This window comes from Amphiprion ocellaris, chromosome 4 (genome assembly GCF_022539595.1).
Source record: "Amphiprion ocellaris isolate individual 3 ecotype Okinawa chromosome 4, ASM2253959v1, whole genome shotgun sequence".
NCBI lineage: Eukaryota > Metazoa > Chordata > Actinopteri > Pomacentridae > Amphiprion > Amphiprion ocellaris.
Genome location: NC_072769.1, coordinates 2,513,503 through 2,536,904, shown reverse-complemented (window position 1 = coordinate 2,536,904; position 23,402 = coordinate 2,513,503). Strand labels below are relative to the sequence as shown.

Genomic DNA, 23,402 nt, shown 5'->3' with positions numbered 1-23,402 from the left:
CTATCCACAGGAGTCCGTCTCGGCTGATTGGCTCTTTGTAAACTTACAGAAAATCTTTAAATTATTAACTCATTGTGCTTTAATTAAATATCATCTGTGGTATTTCAGGTTTGCTCACTCCATGATAGGTGTGGTTATTACTGAAATGTAGTTATTTCCCACGACTACGGAAATCAAGGGGGTTGGTGTACCTGAGGGAAACCACACTGGTCATCCAGGATGCGCAGGATCCCATGAGGCTTAGCAGCAATGAGGTCAAGACATGCTTGGTTGTGGCTGAAGGGCTGCTGCTGCCACTCAATCTGCTCCCGCATGTACTCTTCCTACACAACGCATAACAACTGTAAAGTTCACCAGGTTGGTGCACAGAAAACTCTGACAACTCACCTCTGCTTGTTTCTGGTTTTCTTTCGGCAGATACACTATATCTTAGAAACGTACATAATAAAAAACATACAGAACAAGCAAACACACCCACACACACTCAAAAAATAAATAAAAATAAGTAAAAAAAATCTGTGTAGCAGAGATCCAGAGGCATCACAGTACAGCTAATTTTATGTCATTTAAAATCTGATCTATACGAGCTGATAAACTCAGTTCAACCATTCCAACATTCATCAAACATGTCTGATTTCAGTCTCAGTGCAAATGTTAATTTTTCCATGTAGCATTAGGAGAAATGAAGGAGAAGGTGTGTCCGATCTTTTGACTGGTACTGCATATTAGATTAGGGCTGAAACGATTCCTTGAGTTATTTGAGTAATTCGATTACTAAAATTCCTCGAGGCAAAATTCTCTGAATGGAGGCTTCAATTAATCCACTACATACTAGACCCCAGCTCACTAACTGGCGGACTGTGGTCCGAGTCTGGACACAGACTTCATCCTATATGGAACCGGACCTATAGTCAATAAATTATAAGGGGATTTTAAATTTGAGGGGACACTTCTACTATAACCGGTGCAGCTTTTCTAGTGTTTACGGCGTTTAGCAGATCAGAGGCTGACCTACAAAGGAAGTTTAACAAAGTCAGGCTTACTTTGTGTGAGTCTGCTCAACAAAAACTAAAACCTCAGTCAGAGTTAACAGGTATGAAGGTGGGTTTCAACTTTCTTTGTTAACTCAGACTTTCTGATTCAAATTCGTCATACAAACAGGAGCATTTAACATATAATTTGACTTGTTTTCTGCACAAAATGAACCGATCGTGAACAGGTTGTTTTAATGGAGAACAATGAGGAAAATAAACATTTATGACGGTAAAAAGCTGCAACTGGAAATTATGTAAGACAGGAATGCTGGTAGAAAGCTTTTAAACGTGTGCAATGAATTTATTTTACTGACCAATGCAGGTGCACAGATGCACAATGAAACTATTAAACTTCATATATTCAAACATGACATTGTACTGAGGTGCATGTAGGTCTGCAACTGTCTCATAATGAAGGAAATCACTTTAATTTGTGTCCAAATCAAAATGAAACTAATGGTACTGATTGAATATTTTCAGTAATAAATACTTACAAACTAATCAGTTTTCTTATTTGTGTTCTATTAGCTGCCATACCAGCAGTTTAAACGTACCAAACATAAAAACACATTTATGTGATTTCTGCATCACCAATTAAATACATGTTGGGTTCGCATGGATTTAGATTTAGTAGAATATCCCTGTACTATACTATATACAGTCATGGAAATAATTATTAGACCTCCCTTGTTTTCTTCAATTTCTTATTCATTTCAATGCCTGGTACTACTTTTCTTCTAGAAGGAGAAAATATTTATATCTATGCACTGTGTGCATTGTGTGCTGCTCTCTTTTTTTAAAAAATTCAAACTGTTCTTCTATTTGCTGCTGTTGCACTGTAAATTTCCCCGTTGTGGGATCAATAAAGGTTTAATCTCTCTATCTATCTATCTATCTACCTATCTATCTATCTATCTATCTATCTATCTATCTATCTATCTATCTATCTATCTATCTATCTATCTATCTATCTATCTATCTATCTATCTATCTATCTATCTATCTATCTATCTATCTATCTATCTATCTATGTCACGGCCCCCTCCCTGGTCCCGGCATCTGCCCTCACCTGACCTCCCGTCACCTCCTCTTCCCTTCTTCTCTCCCTTTTTTGTTGTTCTCCCTTTTTATTTCTGCCTTCCCCTGTTCTGCGCTCTGCTCTGCTGTCTTGTCTCCACCTCTTGCTCTCCACTGTGCCGCTCTGCAGTGGCTGCCACTGAGCCGTTGGTGTCCAGGAGCCTGTCCACCCCTCGTCCAGCCCCGTTAGTGAGTCTTAGTTAGTTTAACCCTCTTTAGTTTACTCCTGACTTTAGTTATTGGTAATTCTGCCCTTAGTTAGACTCGCCATCCTCTTTAGTTCCTTCATCCCTTAACTTTTGTGTTAATAGTCATTTGATTGGTTAACCTGATCCTGCCGTGGTCTGTGTGTTCTCTGCTTGGGTTCACCACTCCCCGTGACTATCAGTCTATCTAAAGGTATATTACCTGAAGAATACAATGAACACAACAAAAAATGCAGCTGATTCCATAATACTTTATATCCTATCTGACATGCTTAAGCTTAATTGTATTCCCAGGGTATATAAGAGGTCATTTCATGTCATCAGCAGCACTGCACACGCAAAGGCCTAGAATGGTTTCCTGCTCACACTCGACCCATAGCACAGCTCAGAAGCTGTCAGCTCTCACATAATGCCTAAAACAAACGAATTATGTGAAGCCACAAAGGCAGCCATCTTGGCACTGCTGGAAATTGGCATGAGTGAGCGACAGGTAGTGAAAAAACTGAAGATCTCCAAGACAGCTGTTCATTACACCAAGAAAAAACAAGCTGAACATGGTTCTACCAAATTGCTAGCTGGTCGCGGCAGGAAATGTCTTTCTACCCCACAAGATGACCATGCACTCATCCGTTCCTGTGTAAGGAATCGTCGTCAGATTTTAAAATGACCTTTAAAATGAGTGGGCACTGTCGAGAAATGTGACTTGTTCAGCAAGGACAGTTGGAAACTGACTTCTTGAAGCTGGTCTGAAGTCACACAGGGCACGGAAGAGGTCCTTCATCAAGGAAAGGCAGAGGAAAACCCGGTTACTCTTTGCTGGGGCTCACAAGGACTGGATTGTTGATGATTGGGCTAAGGTTCTCTTCAGTGATGAAGCCAGTTTTCAGTTGATGCCACTCCAGCCAACTGGTTAGGATATTACTCTTTCCCCCTTTCGAAGGTTTTTCCTTGCAACTGTTAGCTGACGTCATTCCAAACTATATTCTGACAGGCAAACACTGTAGGAGGAAGATATGATTCTCTGCTCTGGTCAAGGTTAGATATCGTCTATTCTGACTTGACTAAGCATATGAGTTGTCTCCATATTGGTCTGTAATCTAAATCTGACCTTCTTCCAACTACAATATATACCAGAACATTAGAAAGAATCCTCAGAACTGATGCTGGCATTGCTTGCATGTACTGCTGCTCTGTTGGTGTCACTTCTCCTGACATCAGTAAACCTTACTCACAACCTCAGTCATCTGTATCTCCAGTGTTTCTCTGTTTCTACCTCCTCATACTCTCTTGACACTCGATGAACTTCCACAAAAATTCTTAAGACGAAAAATGAACGGCGGAGTTGGCTCTTTAGGTTTATCATGTATAAAACCCTGGAAGTCTGTGTTTTTGAGACTGTTATTGGTCCACTGTAGTTTCAAGGTAGAAATGCTCAGCCATGACGTTGCTTATTTCAACCACGATGTGTCTTCAAAAGATATCCAAGAGAAAAAGATGTCCAAGATGGCGGCGCATGCAGACGCAGCGGCTTCTCACTCTCCCGACTAATTTTGCTTCCTTTGTGCTTTTGTCCTTTAATAGCTTATTTTCTAAGTTTTTATTTAATGTCTACTGTTGCACGAAGAGAGAGAAATGAAATTTGGATTCTTGGTATATCATGTACATATTGAAGAACTGACAATAAAGCTGACTTTGACTTTGACTTTAAAAACTTAAAACATGCCATATGGACACATTTTCAGGGTTAAAACCTGTATTGAGCTGTGAACACTGAACACTTTTTCGGGCCATTCAATCCAAGAAACAATGGTTCTCTGGTTTATGGCTCCAGACATACTGTACATACACTAACTTGGTGTTTTGCAGGTCAGAAGGTGCACCTATCTGACATTTACACTTAAAGACCCCCTCTGATGAAAATCCAGTTTTTTACCTTGTTAAGAAAGTCATGTTTTTTATGCTGGAAAGCATGTCATGAGCGAAATAAGCAGTCATGGCTGAACATTTCCACCTTATTACGATAAGTCTCAAAAACATTCAGGTTTCAGACATCAGAGGTCTAAAATTGCAGGTGAGATGGAAGAGTAAATTGTTAACAAAACAGAGGAGCCAATCCTGTGGGACTTTCTGGATCATACTCTTCTTCAGAATCCATTTTTGGTAAAAACATGTAAGACTGAATTACAGAGTAGTTTCATAGTGTCTGAGCAGAGTCCTGGGTGGGTTGTTGAGCTGGACATAGAAACTTTCATGGAACAAGCTTCTAAATGTATGTTTAATTCACAAAGATGCTTTTTAGGAGAGATATTTCAACTGTTGTTTCAGCAGCGTTTCATTCAGTACATCTGCTGTCAGAACTTACTCATGTTTACATACCTTGTAGAAGTCTGGTTACATCAAATCTGATATTACTGAACGTGCAGCATGCCAGTATTCAGTTTTCTTAATATTCTATTTGCAGCTACAATACGCTGCTTTCTGAGGGGTTTTTGTGTTTGTACGGACTTTGTAAAAGTCTCTGTAGTGACAGCATGCAGCATTTCCTGACACCACAAATGGATTTTTACTAACAGTCAGCCGTGGATGTGTGGAATCTGACTCATTTATACTTTAAAAGGTTTTGTTTTTGTCATTTTAAGTTTTGCTCAGTCTTTGGATAAAAGTGATTTCTCATGTACGGATGTTTTATCTCACCACTCAGCAGTCACAGCTAAACGTACCCTGTTTGTCATGCAAATGTTTACATTCAGAAACTAAACAGAAACTTGATCATGCATACACATGAGCAGCAACAGAAATTGGGGAAACAGGTTTTTCTAATCAAGTATCCTGCTGAATTTCTAATATAATTGTCTATTTATCTGGTGTAAATGAAAACGTACGAAAATGATGGTGTTTCCCTGACCTGCTCTTCCTGGAAGATGACTCTGTTAAAGAAGAACTGCAAAGTTTCATTGGCGTAGTTGATGCACAGCTGCTCAAAACTGTTCAGCTGTAGCTCCTGGAAGGTAAAGAGAGGAGACATTGAAAGTGGTCATGTTGGTAGGTTGACACATCACTGCTGTGATGTTACTGAGTGAGATTGTTCTTTAGTGTGACCTCAAATCCATATATGTCCAATATGGAGATGGACAGGGCTTCGCTGCGAGGGTAGACTCGTCCGTTGATGCGCTCTGTCAGCCAACTAAACAGCAGCGAATACAGGATCTTGGCAACGGCATCTCTATGAAAAACACACAATAAGGTTTCTATGGAAACGGAAAACCCAGTTCCTATGGAAACAGAGGACATCTGAAAAATCTCTCCCCCAGCCCTGACGTCCTTTGTCCTCACATGCCTCCATCAAAGATTGGAAGAGAATATCAAAGACTCTTCGCTCCCTCTCAGTAGTCCTCTGGTGTGATTTTAGAGAAAGTGTAAAACAAAAAACGAGGACATTAAAGGGCCTCAAACGAGACTGTCAGATGGGCTTTTATTTCAGGTTATTCCGAGCAGAACTGGGTGCATCGTATTTAATTTAACACAGGTAATATTGAGGCTTTTATGCAGTCATTTACCTGGCATCCACAGCACTCTCCACTGTCAACGGAGTGTAAATCTTCTCCCGCACTGTATCCTGGGGGTCAAATGCATCAGACAACATCTAGTCATTGCTATAACAATATAGTGAAATAGTTCTTGGTGTTCTGCTCACCGTCAGTTTGAAGGTCACAGACTTCTGCAGGCTGTCAGGTGAGACCTGCAGCAGTTCAGCTACCACCCTGATCTCCTGAGTGCTCACCACCGATGCCACTTCCTGACCATCGGCCTGCAGACGGACGCATACATGTCCGTTATCGCCATCATCTATCACTATCACCATCATCATTCAGAAACCTGATGCAATGTAATTGGTTTGAGAGAGAGACCTGGTGTGGCTGGAAGTAGACGTTCCCCAGATGAAGGATAGAGGACAGAAGTCTGTAGATACCGTTTTGGTCCTCTGGGGTGAAACACAGGATCTCCATGGCACTCAGCAAGCGCCTAAAGTCCTGCCCATCATCCTTCCCCTCAATGGTACAGTTCCCTCCCTGCAACACACATTCATTTTAGGGTGTGTTGGTACACTGTGGTATCACTGCTGGGACTGAAAGCTCACACTTCTGACCACACTTTCAATCACACCAGGCAGTGACTGAACTGTGAAGCCAGTTCAACACATCCAGACTTTTTGTGAATCGGCTCAACAAAAACTTAAACCTTAAATCAAAGTTAAAGGGTATCACCGAAGGTTCTTCTCAAATTTCTTTGTTAACTCAGACTTTCTGCTTCAGACTCTGTTCACATAAATGGAGGCGTGACTCTTCTTCTTTAGTAAATGAAACCATCGTGTGCAGCTGCTTCAGTCAACAGGTTGTTTTAATGGAGAACAATGAGGAATGGAAAAATGTATGACGGTAAAAAGTGCTGCTACTGAAAATGATGTGACACGAATGCAGGTAGAAAGCTGTTTAACGTGCATTAATGTAATTATTTTATCAATTAATACAGCTTATAATTGATAACCGACAGCTGCACAATCTAGTTATGAAACTTAACTCTTCATATATTTAAACATGATATTGTATTGAAGATCCGACACTGTCTCATAATGAAGATCACTTTAATTTGTGGCCAAATCAAAGTGAAATTAATGTTTCTGATTGAATATTCTCTGTAGTAAATATAAATAAACTAATTAATGTTCTAATCAGTGGTCTATCAGCTACAGAAACAGCACAGTAAACAGACCAACAATAAAAACATATTTATATGATTTCTAATTCAAATACATGTTGGGTTCCCATGGCGACGCGATGCATACAGTGTGTGATACTGTAACTACACAGCTTCATTCAGTGGTTTTAGTAACATACACCTCAACATGTTTACAGATAAAACATTTTTTCTCAGCTGAGAATCTGAATCAGTGTAATCTGTATCGCTCATAAATAATCATCAGGAAACGATTTGGTTAAAGGAAGACGCTTCTTACAGTCAATTTAAATCTGAATCTCTGAACGAAACCTGAACCAGGTTTGCTCCACAGCATCAGTCACCATGGAGATCTAGCAGTTAAAGAGAACCACCTTCATGATACTGAAAGACCCCAATGAAGACTAAAAACTTTGGAACCACGAGTCCCTTGCCCGGATGCGGGTCACCGGGGTCCCCCCCTGGAGCCAGGCCCGGGGGTGGGGCTCGATGGAGAGCGTCTGGTGGCCGGGCTTCTTCCCACGGGGCCCGGCCGGGCACAGCCCGAAGAAGAGACGTGGGACCCCCCTCCAGCAGGCCCACCACCCGCAGGAGGGGCCATAGGGGTCCGGTGCCATGTGTGTTGGGCGGTGGCCAGGGGCGGGGAGCCTGGCGTACCGACCCCCGGCTACACAAGCTGGCTCTAGGGACGTGGAACGTCACCTCTCTGGCGGGGAAGGAGCCTGAGCTGGTGTGCGAGGCTGAGAAGTTCCGACTTGATATAGTCGGCCTCACCTCGACACACAGCAGGGGCTCTGGAACCAGCCCTCTCGAGAGGGGTTGGACTCTCTTCCACTCTGGAGTTGCCAATGGTGAGAGGCGCCGAGCAGGGGTGTCAATACTCATTGCGCCTCGGCTCGGTGACTGTGTGTTGAAGTTTACCCCGGTGGACGAGAGGGTGGCCTCCCTTCGCCTTCGGGTGGGGGGACGGTTCCTTACTGTTGTTTGCACCTACGGGCCGAACAGCAGTTCGGAGTATCCGCCCTTTCTGGAATCCTTGGAGGGGGTGCTGGAGAGCGCCCCTTCTGGGGATTCCATAGTTCTGCTGGGGGACTTCAACGCTCACGTTGGCAATGACAGTGAGACCTGGAGAGGCGTGATTGGGAGGAACGGCCCCCCGATCTGAACCCGAGCGGTGTTCTGTTATTGGACTTCTGTGCTCATCACAGATTGTCCATAACGAACACCATGTTCAGGCATAAGGGTGTCCATATGTGCACTTGGCACCAGGACACCCTAGGCCGCAGTTCGATGATTGACTTTGTTGTCGTATCGTCGGACTTGCGGCCGCATGTCCTGGACACTCGGGTGAAGAGAGGGGCGGAGGTGTCAACCGATCACCACCTGGTGGTGAGTTGTCTCCGATGGTGGGGGAGGATGCCAGTCAGACCTGGCAGACCCAAACGGATCGTGAGGGTGTGCTGGGAACGTCTGGCGGAGTCCCCTGTCAGAAGGAGTTTCAACTCCCACCTCCGGTCAAACTTCAACCATGTCCCGAGGGAGGTGGGGGACATTGAGTCCGAGTGGACCATGTTCCGTGCCTCCATTGCTGAGGCGGCCGATCGTTGCTGTGGCCGTAAGGTGGTCGGTGCCTGTCGCGGCGGCAATCCCTGAACCCGTTGGTGGACACCGGCGGTAAGGGATGCCGTCAAGCTGAAGGAGTCCTACCGGGCCTTTTTGGCCTGTGGGACTCCGGAGGCAGCTGACAGGTATCGGCTGGCCAAGCGGGCTGCAGCTGCGGCTGTCGCCGAGGCAAAAACTTGGGTATGGGAGGAGTTTGGCGAGGCCATGGAAAACGACTTCCGGACGGCTTCGAAGAGATTCTGGTCCACCATCCGGTGTCTCAGGGGGGGAAAGTGGTACACTGTCAACACTGTGTATAGTGGGGATGGTGCACTGCTGACCTCAACTCGGGACGTTGTGAATCGGTGGGGGGAGTACTTCGAAGACCTCCTCAATCCCACCGACACGCCTTCTGATTCAAAAGTGGGGCCTGGGGTCTCGGGGGTGGATTCTCCCATCTCTGGGGTCGAAGTCGCCGAGGTAGTTAAAAAGCTCCTTGGTGGCAGGGCCCCGGGGGTGGATGAGATCCGCCCGGAGTTCCTCAAGGCCCTGGATGTTGTGGGGCTGTCCTGGTTGACACGCCTCTGCAACATCGCGTGGACATCGGGGGCAGTGCCTCTGGATTGGCAGACTGGGGTGGTGGTCCCTCTTTTCAAAAAGGGGGACCGGAGGGTGTGTTCCAACTATAGGAGGATCACACTCCTCAGCCTCCCCGGGAAGGTCTATTCAGGGGTACTGGAGAGGAGGGTCCGCCGGATAGTCGAACCTCGGATTCAGGAGGAGCAATGTGGTTTTTCGTCCCGGCCGTGGAACTGTGGACCAGCTCTACACCCTCAGCAGGGTCCTTGAGGGTGCATGGGAGTTTGCCCAACCAGTCCACATGTGTTTTGTGGATCTGGAGAAGGCTTTCGACCGTGTCCCTCGGGGAACCCTCTGGGGAGTGCTCCGGGAGTACGGGGTAACGGACCACCTAATACAGGCTGTCTGGTCCCTGTATGACCGGTGTCAGAGCTTGGTCCGCATCTCTGGCAATAAGTCGAACTCGTTTCCAGTGAGAGTTGGACTCCGCCAGGGCTGCCCTTTGTCACCGATTCTGTTCATAATTTTTATGGACAGAATATCTAGGCGCAGCCAGGGTGTTGAGGGGGTCCGGTTTGGTGACCTCAGGATTCCGTCACTGCTTTTCGCGGATGATGTGGTCCTGTTGGCTTCATCATGCCAGGACCTCCAACTCTCACTGGATCGGTTCGCAGCCAAGTGTGAAGCGGTTGGGATGAGGATCAGCACCTCCAAATCCGAGTCCATGGTCCTCAGCCGGAAAAGGGTGGAGTGTACTCTCCGGGTCAGGGATGAGGTCCTGCCCCAAGTGGAGGAGTTTAAGTACCTTGGGGTCTTGTTCACGAGTGAGGGAAGGATGGAGCGAGAGATCGACCAGCGGATTGCTACGGCCTCCGCAGTAATGCGGGCGCTGTACAGGTCCGTCGTGGTAAAGAGGGAGCTGAGCCGAAAGGCGAAGCTCTCAATTTACCGGTCGATCTACGTTCCTACCCTCACCTATGGTCACGAGCTTTGGGTAGTGACCGAAAGAACAAGATCGCGGGTACAAGCGGCTGAAATGAGTTTCCTCCGCAGGGTGGCTGGGCTCTCCCTTAGAGATAGGGTGAGAAGCTCGGCCATCCGGGAGGATCTCAGAGTAGAGCCGCTGCTCCTCCGCGTAGAGAGGAGCCAGATGAGGTGGCTCGGGCATCTAATTAGGATGCCCCCCGGACGCCTCCCCGGTGAGGTGTTTAGGGCACGTCCCATTGGGAGGAGGCCCCGGGGAAGACCCAGGACACGCTGGAGAGACTATGTCTCCCAGCTGGCCTGGGAACGCCTTGGGGTCCCCCGGGAGGAGCTAGATGATGTGGCCAGGGAGAGGGAGGTCTGGGCTTCCCTCCTAAAGCTGCTGCCCCCGCGACCCGACCCGGACCAGCGGTAGAAGATGGATGGATGGATGGATGGACACTAATCTCACTTCGTAGAAAAACCCTCTGGAGTGAAGTTACTCCTTAAAAAATGTAAATACTTAAGGATCGTCAATCAGCACTGGCTCAAGCAGTGTGCTGCTTAATGTTTCTGTTTCATGAATCTTAGAGAACAAATCAGCACAAACAGATATGACACAGATGCAAATCTTGGTATCCTATGATTCAGTCTTTATATGGGGGGGAAGAAACAGACATCAGGCACTTTGCAAAAAACAACCCAAGGGTTTGAATGTGACATAACGTAAGATAAATCTGATAAGATAAATCATCACAAGATAATTCATGGAATAAGAAAAAAGAAACAACACAACTGATATGTTAGCAGCTCTGTGAGGCTGTAGTCATGCTTTGAGGTAAATGCTAATGCCAGCATGCTAACATGTGGATGTTTAGCAAGTATAATGTTTACCCTGTTCACCACCTCAGTTCAGTGTGCTAGCATACCAATATTTGTTAATTATCACTACCCACAAAGTTCTGGTGCACCTCACAGGAATGGCAGTGGTTTTGTAGATGTTTGGTAAAAACACAAAGTATTAAAATTATGACCTGATGATAGCTCTAGATCCTGAGGGGAATGTGGATGCAAATGTAATAGTAATTCATCTAATAGTGGTAAAGAAATTAAGGTTAAATCCAAAATATCTGGTAGTGGCACTAGAGGAAAAGTAAAGTGATGAGTAAAATGAGCAGAAATAATCCTCCTCTGACTATTTAAAGGACAGCTCATAGTAATCAATGCAGTCATTACTGAGGTATTTCACTCTGCTGAAATCTGAGACACATCACTATGCTAAAGTACAGCTCACAGTATTTCAGACTTTTGCCTGTTTTCTCTTAAGTCAGAGAAAATAAAATTGGTTTCTGGTTAAACACTTGTTTGAAGGACTTTTAGATAAAACAGCTGTAAACCAAAAATCATGATGTCAGAAGTTAAATTATCGCTAGAAGACACACACAGTAAGAAGGTACATGTCCAGGTGACTCACCCTGTATCGAATTATCATAATGAATTTCATGTTTGTGCCATTAATCATTGTGTATAAGACATGCCACATATTAAAAAAAAAGACTGTAAAACTGAGTGCAGTTACAAATCCTGTGTTAATATCATTCATGTTCTGAGGACCTGGATGTTTGACCTTCACTGTACAGACTGATGAGCAGCATTTGATGCTAGGAGACTGTTCTCAGACTCTTCTACTGAAAGTGGAAAGCTTCTATAAGACTGTAAGGCAGTAACGGAAACATCCCACTAGGTGGTACTGTAGCACTGTATGTTGTTCGGTTGAATTAAGCAAATTCTATATTTTTATCCCTTCGAGGACACCGTAGTTAGACTGGCGTTCAGCGGAGGACGCCATGTTTCGCGGTGAGATACGTTTTACTGTTGTTGAAGAAGGTGGTATGTACAAGGATAGTTAGCAATAATAAAAAAATAAACCGGTCTCCATCGCAACTCCGAGCCCTGCCGTCTGCTTCTTCTCGCTGCAAGACACCCTGCACTCAAATTTAAACACACACACAATGCAGAGCTATGCAGGGTTTGTGGAGAGGCGCCCCACCGGAGCAGATGCGCAGAACCTGTGGGTTACATCTTTGGTGCCGTGACCCGGATTGTGATGATCAGAGACTAACACAGGAGTGGACATTTGCTGTTGTCAACACTTACATGAACGGTAAGAAGAGGAAGGAAGAAAACTACATAAAAATGTGGTACAACCATACAGATTCTCCAGCAACACCACCGGGCAGTCACGCTGCAGCCCAAGCTGTTCATCAGCAGACCCCTTCCCACCATAGGAGCAGGGAGATGTCTCGGACCCCCCCTCCCCCAATTTTGTCACTGTATCCTGATCAGATTGCTACTCCAGGACCCGCACCTACACTCCCAGGCCCAGAGGTCCAAAGGCAACCTCCTTCCCACTATGATGTCCCTGTAGGTGCAACACCAGGCTATAGGGTACAGAGGTCTGAACACACCCTGCCCAGAGCAACACCCCTAGTGAAGCCTACTGTACCTCAAGTCAACGTGCACATGCCCAGCGGCGATCACCTAGCTGAGCCTCCTTATCCAAGTCAGTTGGTCAGTCCTAGCCCATATGCCTACCCAGGCTTCGTGCATTCCACACCTCTGCTTATGGCCCCCATGGCAAACACACAAGACCCCTCAACCATGAACATGATGACCAGCTCAGCAGCTAAGAGTAAACCTTTGCACATTTCAGAGTATAGACCACACCCCCAGCTCCACAGTGCACTGGCTGCTGTTGCTGTTTTGCAGGACCCTGCCCAAGGTGAAACACCCCCTATGCATGCATCTACTGCCAACACTGAGATCCCCCTCTCTTCAGTCCATATTCCTCAGTCTACAACACCTGCAATCTATGGCTACGCGGCTCCAAATCTTGCCCTGAACTCGTCACCGATACCACAGATCGCCCCAAACCCCCACATATACATGGTCTCTGATGCACATGCACAACAAAGCACCCCCCATCCTTACCCCAAGCTGTCCCTCCATCCCCCTCCTACAACTGGAGCTAATCAAGGTTGCCCATCAGCAGCGTATGGAGGTTTTATGCAAACTCACCAGGTGAAAAATGTCCAAGTCTTCACTGGTAGTGCTGATAGCAAGATTCTTGTAGAGGATTGGGTGCGAGACATGCAGTACCTCCTTGAAGCAATAGAGCTCCCAACTCACCTCCGTTTCTCCACGGTTGTGCGACATCTGGGGGGTGAAGCCAGAAAGCTTGTCCTAAACCTGCCCCTATATGACCAGACACCTGAGAAAGCATTTGAGGAGCGGAGTACGGTGATGCACAGGGCTCCCTTGACCCACTAGCTGATTTTTATGAACGTAATCAGAAGCCAGGTGAATCAGCCTGCTCTTATGCCATTTCTCTTGAGGCTATATTGAGGGCCATGGAGGAGAGTGAAAGAGGAGGCAGGCCCTTCCCAGATCAAGATAGTAAACTCACTCAACAGTTTTTAAGAGGGCTCTCTGACGAAGAAGTGTACACAAGAATTGCCCCAAAGAAGCCTAGACTCTTGAGTTTCAGAGAACTGCAGGCCGAGCTTAGAAACTTAGCCAGAGAAACTAGAAAGTTCCAGCCCCAGCAAAAAGCAAAGAAAACCTATGTGCAAGTACATGTCACATCAGAGTATGGTGGGAATGAAAGGGCAGAGAAGTCAAGATATGCCTCGGAAGTATCAGAGTTAACTGAGATTGTCAAGAAGTTAGCCCTCAACCAAGAAGAACAAATGGCCAAGTTATCCCAGTTAGAGTCAAGAGTAGTGGCCCCGCCCTCAGTCCCTCCCCCAACAATCCGGCCTTCACAAGGGACAACAGTCCAGGGTGTGGGTATTACATGCCATCGGTGTGGGAGGCGTGGACACATAGCTAGAGTCTGCAGGGCAGTATTCCCGGAAAGCCGTCAGCTCCAATCCACACCCGCTGCAGATGGGACCACACCCCATCCAGCTCAGCATTTAAACGCCTAGAGCCCATGGTAGCTGGGGAAACCCTGGGCAAGCAGCGAGACCCCCACCCACAAGTTAAGAAGACTGAAGATGAAAGAAAGGGGACCCCCTTAGTGGGGCCCAGAAATGAAGGGGAGGTAGAGGTGAATGGATTAAAGTGCAGAGCCCTCATTGACTCTGGTTCCCAAATAACCAGTATTACCCACAGTTACTGGAGCCACCACCCAGTTCTCAGAGGGCAGAATATGCAGCCTTCTCAGGTGCCCATAGAGGGAGCAGCGGGGCAAATGGTGCCCTACTATGGTGTCATACATATTGAGCTGAGTGTGTTGGGAAAAGAGTATAAGGCTGTCCCCACTTTTGTTGTTCCCGATTCAGACTACCGCTCATCTGTCCCCATACTTGTGGGAACAAATGTCATCCGAGCATCAAAGAGCCACCTACAAGCAGTTTATGGACAGCAGTTTCTCTACCAGGTGAAAGAAAGCCATCCAGAATGGTATGCCACTTTACTGGAATTGGGAGATGCTGAGCAGGGTGGAATAGATGACATGGTGGGCCCTGCTGTGTATACTGGCTGCAAAATCAAAATCCCTGCTGGAAAAGAGATGGATCTGAGGTGTAAGATCAAAGCTGGGCCTAAAAGGAAGACCTACACAGCTGTAATTGAAGCCCACAGTGCACTAAAACTTCCCCAGGATCTCTTGGTTGCTAAAGTTCTGGCAGATGTAAAGAACGGCTGTGCACCTGTCAGAGTGATGAACCTGTCTCAGCGTGCTATCACCATTAAGCCACACACACATCTGGCCAAGGCTTTTCTGGTCGACCGAGTTATGGAGCTTTCTGACAAAAAGGAGAGCAACTGTATCGACGGCAGAAATAAAGATGCTTGCCTTAGTCTAAATCACACGGTGCCAGGCTGTGGTGTGGATTTGAGTGGGGCTGCAGTGGACAATGAGCATCAATGAGTCCAGCTTAAAGAGCTGCTGGAGAAGAATGCAGGTGTGTTCTCTCAACATCCAATGGACTATGGTCACACAAAAACAGTGCAGCATGACATACCCCTCAACTTTTGATCTACCTAGATGACCTGATCATCTTCTCTAAGACCTTTGCTGAGCATCTGGAGAGGTTACAGCTGGTTTTTGACCGCCTGCAGCACCATGGTTTGAAGTTAAAGCCTTCCAAGTGCCAGCTGGTTAGGGAGGAAGTGCAGTACTTAGGCCACCTGGTGTCTGCAGAGGGCATCAGGACGGACCCAGATAAAATCAGCAAAGTCAAGGACTGGGCCAGGCCTGCCAATCGCAAGGAAGTATTGCAGTTCCTGGGCTTTGCAGGCTATTACAGGCGCTATGTGAAGAACTACTCTTCCTTGGCAGCCCCTTTGTATCGCCTCAACTCCAGTGACCCCAAACGGAAGAAAAGAGGTAAAAGGATGGTCTCAGATACACCCTTTGAGTGGACTGAGGCATGTGAGGAGGCATTTCAGTCCCTGAAAGACAGGTTGACGAGTGCACCAGTGTTAGGCTACCCAGACTACAGCCGGCCCTTTGTGCTGCAGACTGATTCATCTGGGGAAGGACTTGGTGCTGTGCTTGCCCAAATTCAGGACGGAACAGAGAGGGTCATAGCGTATTCCAGCAGAGGGCTGACTCCACCAGAGACAAGGTATCCTGCTCATAAGTTGGAATTCCTCGCCTTGAAGTGGGCAGTCACTGAGAAATTTTATGACCACCTCTATGGGTGCAGATTCTCAGTGTTGACAGACAACAATCCCCTAAAATATGTTATGACCTCTGCTAAGCTTGATGCCACTGGCCAGTGGTGGGTTTCCCAACTGTCCACATTTGATTTTGACATCCAGTACCGCAGTGGACAGAATAACTCTAATGCTGATGCACTCTCCCGCATGTTGAACCAGGATGTTATGCAGGTCCTCCAAACTTGTCCCCAACTAATTCAAACAGTTGCACAAAAGCCCACTGAGACCCAACCGATCCAGGATTCTCCACATGCCCCTGTTGAGCTGACTGCTGCTACAGAGCAACCTCAAGCTGGTGAGTCTCCAAAGTCTGCTGAGCCCTACATGGACGTGGGTGTGGAGTTACTGCCTGCCATGACTGTACAGGAGATCCGGGCAGAGCAAAAGGAAGACCCTGTCATTGGCCCAATTCTGTTCTTTAGGAGTCGGCACCAGAAATCGAATCGCAGTGAGAGGAGTGGGGTGGGAGAGCTGGGCTGCCTTCCCTTAAAAGAGTGGAGGAGGTTGGCAATAAAAAATGGCATAATGTACCGATGCATCAAAAATGGCCAATCAGAAACAGTGGAACAGCTTGTATTACCAGAAAAGCAGTGCACGCTAGTCAAAACAGCTCTTCATGATGACTCAGGGCATCTGGGGTTTGAAAGGACATTGCAGGCTATAAGGGAAAGATTCTACTGGCCAAGAATGTTCCAAGAGATCAAGGCTTGGTGTGAGCAGTGTGAAAGATGCTGCCTCAGAAAGACACCCACTGCAGGCTGCAGGGTCCCCCTTATCAGTATTCATAGCAGTGTCCCCTTGGAGCTGGTATGTGTGGATTTTTTGTGCTTGGAGAAATCAAAAGGCGGCATTGAAAATGTGCTCATCGTTACAGATCACTTTTCTTGATATGCTCAGGCATATCCCACTAAAGACCAGAAGGCTGGTACAGTTGCAAAAGTTCTGTGGAGAAATTTCTTCTGCCGGTTTGGTTTCCCTGCAAAACTGCATGCAGATCAGGGTTGCAACTTTGAAAGTGCCGTTGTCAAAGAGCTATGTAAATTGACCGGTATCACCAAAACCCACACAACTCCCTTGAATATGGGTTGCTACAATTCAGCCAGTTATATTGTAAGGTATGTTTCTGAATGGTGTTTCAAATTCGTGCTCCATGTGCTCCCCTTTAACTTTGAGCACCTGCCCTCCAAAGGTCTCTGCATGGCCCTGGTCCTAAAGCACATCAAGGACGTCATCCCTGCTGGTCTGGATAAATATCAGTTTGCCTACAGAGAGAACAGATCAATAAAGGATGCAGTCTCCATGGCACTTCACACAGCCCTGACCCACCTACAGCTTTCTAACACCTATGTGAGGATGCTATTTGTGGACTTCAGTTCAGCTTTTAATACTCTGTGCCCGAACAAACTGACACTGAAGCTCCATAACCTGGGACTGTCTACATCACTGTGTCAATAGATCAGGGACTTCCTCACCAACAGGCCTCGGAGGGTGAGAATGAGAGACAGTACATCCTCCACACTGGTCCTGAGCACAGGAACACCACAGGGCTGCATTCAGTCCAGCCCTCTTCACACTATTCACCAGCGACTGCATCTCCATCCACCCCACAAACACGGTGGTGAAGTTTGCTGACGACACCACCGTAGTGGGTCTCATATCGGACAATGATGAGAGCCACTACAGAGAGGAGATCCAGCACCTTATTCAGTGTGTTCAGATAACAACCTTGTTCTGAACTCCAACAAGACCAAGGAGGTCATTGTGGACTATAGGAGGTCCAGGAGGACAGAGCAGCTCCTCTCCTCATCAAAGGGGAAGCAGTGGAGCGTGTTGACAACATCAAGCTCTTGGGTGTCCACATTCCATCTGACCTGACCTGGTCCCTGAACACAGCTCACCTGGTGAAAAAGGCTCAACAAAGACTCTTCTTCCTTAGGAAGCTGAAATGTCCTGGTCTCTCCACTCAGCTCCTGGCAACCTTCTACAGGGCCACAATGGAAAGCATCCTCTGTCTTAGTGCAGCAGTGTGGTACAGCAGCTGCACAGCTCAGGACAGAAAGAACTTATCCCAGGTGGTGAAAACAGCACAGGGGATTGTGGGAAGTCCTCTTCCACACCTGGACTCAATATACGCGGGCCGGGTCCAGAGGAAGGCCCGACGTATCACTGCCGACCCCACCCACCCAGGAAATGGACTGTTTGCTGCGCTTCCCTCAAGCAAATGGTACAGCAGCATAAAAACTCTGACCTCCAGACTGAAAAACTGTTTTTATCCAAGAGCTGTCCATCCATTTCCCCCCTACCCATACAACAGACTCACTATGTGCAATAAAGAACTGAGTCTTGCATTGGACTGTACTTTACACTCATCCTACTGCTCATGTGCACTAACTCTGTTTACATATTTATATCTTTTCAGCATTTTTTATTTTATTTGTATATAATGAGCCTTTTTCTATTTTTTATCTATTGCTGGGAGTCAACAATCGTAATTTCGCTGTGTGGAAACACAATGACAGTAAAGATTCTTGAAAAACCAAAGAGCAAAATGAATAATGCAAACCATGATTTTTTTTTTTTTTTGTTTTTTGCTTTTGCACTGAAGTTGTGACATTTGTAAGTCTTCTCAACCCTAAAACTAAGCCCTTCTTTTCTTTTGTCTGGCAACATCAATGTATACCTAAAGGTAAAATGAGGAAAATGGTGCATATCAGTGAAAGCAAAGTTTGATCATGCAGTAAATACATCCCAAAATCCACAGAATTCATACTGGTTTTTAACCAGTTGTTAAAAAAGTTCTTGCCTCTAGAGTGCATATATATATATATATATATATATATATATATATATATATATATATATATATATATATATATATATATATATATATATATATATGTGTGTGTGTGTGTGTGTGTGTGTGTGTGTGTGTGTGTGTGTGTGTCTACACAGCATATACACAGTCATGGAAAAAATTATTAGACCTCCCGTGTTTTCTTAAATTTCTTGTTCATTTCAATGCCTGGTACCACTGAAGGTGTATTATCTGAAGAATACAATGAACCCAACAAAAAAATGCAGCTGATTACATAATATTTTATGTACTATTTGACATGCTTGTGCTTAATTGTATTCCCAGAGTATATATGAGGCCATGTCTCTCTCTCTCACCTGATTCAGATAGTAGTACGTCTCAGCCTCCTGCAGATACAGTGGCCGCTTCTCATTATTAGGAAGACCTGCCAACATCTCATAGAAGATGTGGTAGTTTCTCTCCGATTTGGCCTGTCAATAAACAAAGTAACAGACAAATCACTCACGTGCATACGTAATCATACACACTTACACATACATATGTGTAAGCATGTATGAATTGGTGTACATATGTACAATATATATATATGCTGTATGGATCTGTATCCATATGCACATAATCTATATATTGTATATACTGTGATTTATAAATATATTTTGGAATTATTTTATTTTCCAGTCCCATGGCGAACTAAGGCAATGAAATTTTGTTCCAATGTGCACCAACTACTGTATCTTATCAAAAGCAATGAAGCGGCTGTTCTATTTGATTCTATTCTATTCTATGAGCTACAAACAGTCATCAAATCAGAACTGTGCTTGTGAATTTGCTGTTGACCAAGTAATTGGTAACTGAGGGACTCGAATGAAGGGTGCTGCTACAATCTCCTCTTTCTCACTATGACTCACTATGACTATGGTGTAAGGAGACTCCACCTGACCTGCTGTGTTGTGCATGGGTGTGTCCAGGTGTGTTCTTGTGTTTTTCACCTGAAAGACAATGCGGGACTTCTCCAGCAGGTATTGAGACGTTATGGCACCGCTGATTACACCCCTGGTAAATGTCACACACACACTGAGTTAAGTAACAGGTCATGCATGTGTAATGTGTTTGGATGTTCTTTGTCACAGTTCTAATGGAAGATCAACTAATTATTTAACTGTGCCAGTGGGACATGTTAGCATATCAAGGTGTGTCTGTTTGTGTGTGTGTGTGTGTGTGTGTGTGTGTGTGTGTGTGTGTGTGTGTGTGTGTGTGTGTGTGTGTGTGTGTGTGAGTGAGTGAGTGAGTGAGTGAGTGAGTGAGAGAGAGAGAGAGAGTGGTCACAGTTAAGTTAACATACAGGCTGTTTGTTGCTGATAAAGAGGTCCACACTTATCGAACTAAAACTACAGCAAACCTCCATCCTATGTAGCAAAATGGCATCCGGGATTTCAATGGAAATATCGTTTAAAATCATGATGTCGCACATTGCCATAGCCACAACCAACTGACGTCACCAGAGCCAAAAATATTGAATGTGATAATCTTCTTGTCTCTACAAAGAATAGGTTGAATATTTAACAAATATTAAGTGTTTTGAAATTTAGGTTGAAGAGAAGATGACTTTTAAATATCGCATGACCAAATTCAGATGAATAAAACATTATTTTTTTAATAGCAATAAATAAGGGAGTTATAAGCAGGGTGGTCTAACCCACAAAAATGTCGAACTGAGTATTATATAATTTCTGTAATATTTATCTAACTCACAACCCAAATATAGCATTACAGTGTCGCTTCAAATCTTAGACCATTCTTGAAAATCAGATTAATCACAGGGCTGCCGTGGATTAATTTCAAATAATCACGATTAAATATCATTCATTTTTAATCTATATTAATCACGTTTCAAGACTCAAGAAAGAAGGGAATATATATGTACTTAAATATATGTATATACTTACATATATACTGTACATAAGCAACATAATGTGTGAAGTTACTGGCAAACATTATTTATGCAGCCCTCTCATGCCCTTTAACGTTAAACGACATTTTCTCTATTCCATTATTTTCTTTGCCATGAAGTCATGACTCACATGAACCAAAATAAAACCAGAGACGCCTTTCTCAGATGCCAAAACATGTCATCTTTGACAGAGTTGTACTTTAAATATATAATGGTCACAAATAGTCCAACACTAATGTTACTCCATAACAACACACACAGGGAGTTGCTGTTAAAGCTTGAGTTGTATTAAAGTATTTTCTGACAAAGTAAAACTAAGAGTGACCTGACATCATGTGACGGTTGCTGAAGACAGACAGTAACGTTAATCATTTTAACTTTAACTTTTCTGTTAACTGAAACAGGAGACATGTTCAGTCATTGCTAATTTCACAACGCCGTTTTTAACTTACCTGTCACCTCAGCCCATTCCTGTAATGTTGCCTGGATGTAGCTTACTCCTGTACGTTACTGAGGAGACCGCAGTGAGGACTGAGGACTGAATGGAGTCAGAGCTCCATGTATTAGACAAATGGTGCAAGGACATCATTCTGCAGGACTCCGACACTTAACAGCATTTATTGTTTTTTGAGAAATTAAGAATATATCGGTTTAATCGGCCAAATTCTGGCCAATGAGGATTATTTTGAAAGTGATATAATCAGCGGATTTAATCGGCCAGCCGATTAATTGGTCAAGCCCTAGTGCTTACCATCTTCCATTTCGAGTTGCTTGGTTCTGCCACTACTGGATCAAATGCCCATTTGTGCATGCGCGATGGTAAACTGCCCAAAATACGTTACCAGAGAAGTTTCAGGGAATTTGAGTCATTCTGTGCTGCAGATGCATTAATTGCATTAAAATTTTTAATCAGACTAATCATGATGATGGATTATTCTGCGTTAATTTTGACAGCCCTACTGTGAACCCATTTTTCTCAAAAAAATTATAGAAAGTGGGTCAGATCACTTTGCTTCTAAACCCTTCAAGTCAAGTTTTCCTCTGAGTTGTAGAAGGATGATAACCAAGAAAACTTTTCTATCACTTCTAGAATATGGTGACAATTTATACACACCTACATCAGCTGTGACTCTTCAGTCCTTGGATGCTGTTTATCACTCTGCATTGAGATTTATTGCTGGTGAAAATAGTGATATGTATGCTAAGGTTGGGTGGCCCTCCTTTCTCTGTAAAGATTTATTTATTTATGAGGGCCTTACTATTTTTTTTTATCCCTTACATTACTTCACTGCTGTCTTTTGATGTGGGTCTCTACCAAAAAAAAATTATCGGATTGTATTGCAGGTGCTGAACTAAACTTGGAAAATCTGGTTTTACTTGTTGTGGCTGTGTTTTGTCATAAATCCTTATTGATCTATTTCCTCCTATTGGTTTAAGTCATTTTCTAATTTGCCTTTTTCACATTTTTATTGCTATTTCTCTGTTTATTCACACCGTTGTAAGGCTTTTTTGTAATTCCTTAACATCAAAGTAGGTCCAAGCTTAAATTAAAGCTGCAAGGAGCATTGAACAGGTCCTCGCATCCTTGCTGGTCAGCGAGTCCAAGCATGTCCACTTGGTGGCGCTGTAACTGAGAGTGTATTTCGGCCCTTGGATCTTGTGAGGGCCAGAGTTTGATCACACCTGTGAAGTTTCAGCTAGATTGGAGCATGTACAGGCTAGTTTTGCAGCACTACCTTTCCATCCACCAGGTGTTGATATCTCTGTGACCGTATATTGGCCTATGTCATTAATAAATGATCACACATGTAAAGTTTGAGGAAGATTGCAGCATGTACAGGGGATTTACACAAGACGTCTTGCTTCAGGGTGAAGCATCAAAGTTCGCCATAGCCACGCCCTTTGTTCTCTGACCACTCCCGTAACATTTCCAGAATTATATGACAAAGTTTGGGGCCATGGCAAGTGCAAATGTACTGCCTCAAACTTCCTTTTACCAATAGGTGGTGCTATGACCATTTCTAAAGTTCTGAGTGTGGATGTCTTCAGACTGGGCCTGGTGTCCAGCATGTAAAGTTTGCGGCAGATTGGATCATGTGCAGCTGAGATATGAACTCTTCAGTAGACACTGCAAGACATCAAAATTTGCTGCGTCACCACAGACATGCCCTTTGATGGCAAGTCACCATTTTCTCCATGAATCATCATCAATGTCTTAAGGCTTCTGTCACCACATTTGAGAAGAATATAGGCAATGGGCTAACAACAGTACATCAAAGTGTAAAAAATGACATTTCCTGTGGCCAGCAGGTGGCGCTATGACTGTGAATGTATTTCATCATATGGATGTAATCAGGGCAGGACACTGATCATACATGTAAAGATTCAGGCAGATTGGAGCATGTTCAGGGCAGTTACAAAGCATCTGATGTTTCATGGCGAAGGATGAAACTTCCAGAGGCCACCACGGCCACGCCCTTAAACTTTTTTAGAACACTTTGATAGCTTTCATCACTAAGGCCTGTTGTATATACTGGCCAAATCTGAGGTGATTTGAAGTTACGCCCTTTGAGTTTATAGCTCTTATAAATCAGCAAAAATCAGCAAACTTCAAACAGTCAATTCAAAATAACGGACTTCCTGTTAGGTTTAGGATAGGGCTGTCACTGATTTTTTTGTTCAGCCTAATGTGCTGCATATGCCTATCAAAT

General features: G+C 44.7%; 1 protein-coding gene across 1 annotated transcript in view; it reads right to left on the bottom strand.

Moving 5' to 3' along the window:
* The window catches only part of myo15ab (myosin XVAb), a 110,912-nt gene that overhangs the window by 73,887 nt on the left and 13,623 nt on the right, over positions 1–23,402 (bottom strand). Inside the window, exons 17-24 of the mRNA XM_055009995.1 lie at positions 19,730–19,793; positions 19,097–19,210; positions 6,226–6,387; positions 6,012–6,125; positions 5,875–5,933; positions 5,417–5,540; positions 5,223–5,318; positions 192–323 (exon numbers count right to left, since the gene is read on the bottom strand). Coding sequence (XP_054865970.1) covers positions 192–323; positions 5,223–5,318; positions 5,417–5,540; positions 5,875–5,933; positions 6,012–6,125; positions 6,226–6,387; positions 19,097–19,210; positions 19,730–19,793 — 865 coding nt within the window. The remainder of the gene's footprint in view (positions 1–191; positions 324–5,222; positions 5,319–5,416; positions 5,541–5,874; positions 5,934–6,011; positions 6,126–6,225; positions 6,388–19,096; positions 19,211–19,729; positions 19,794–23,402) is intronic.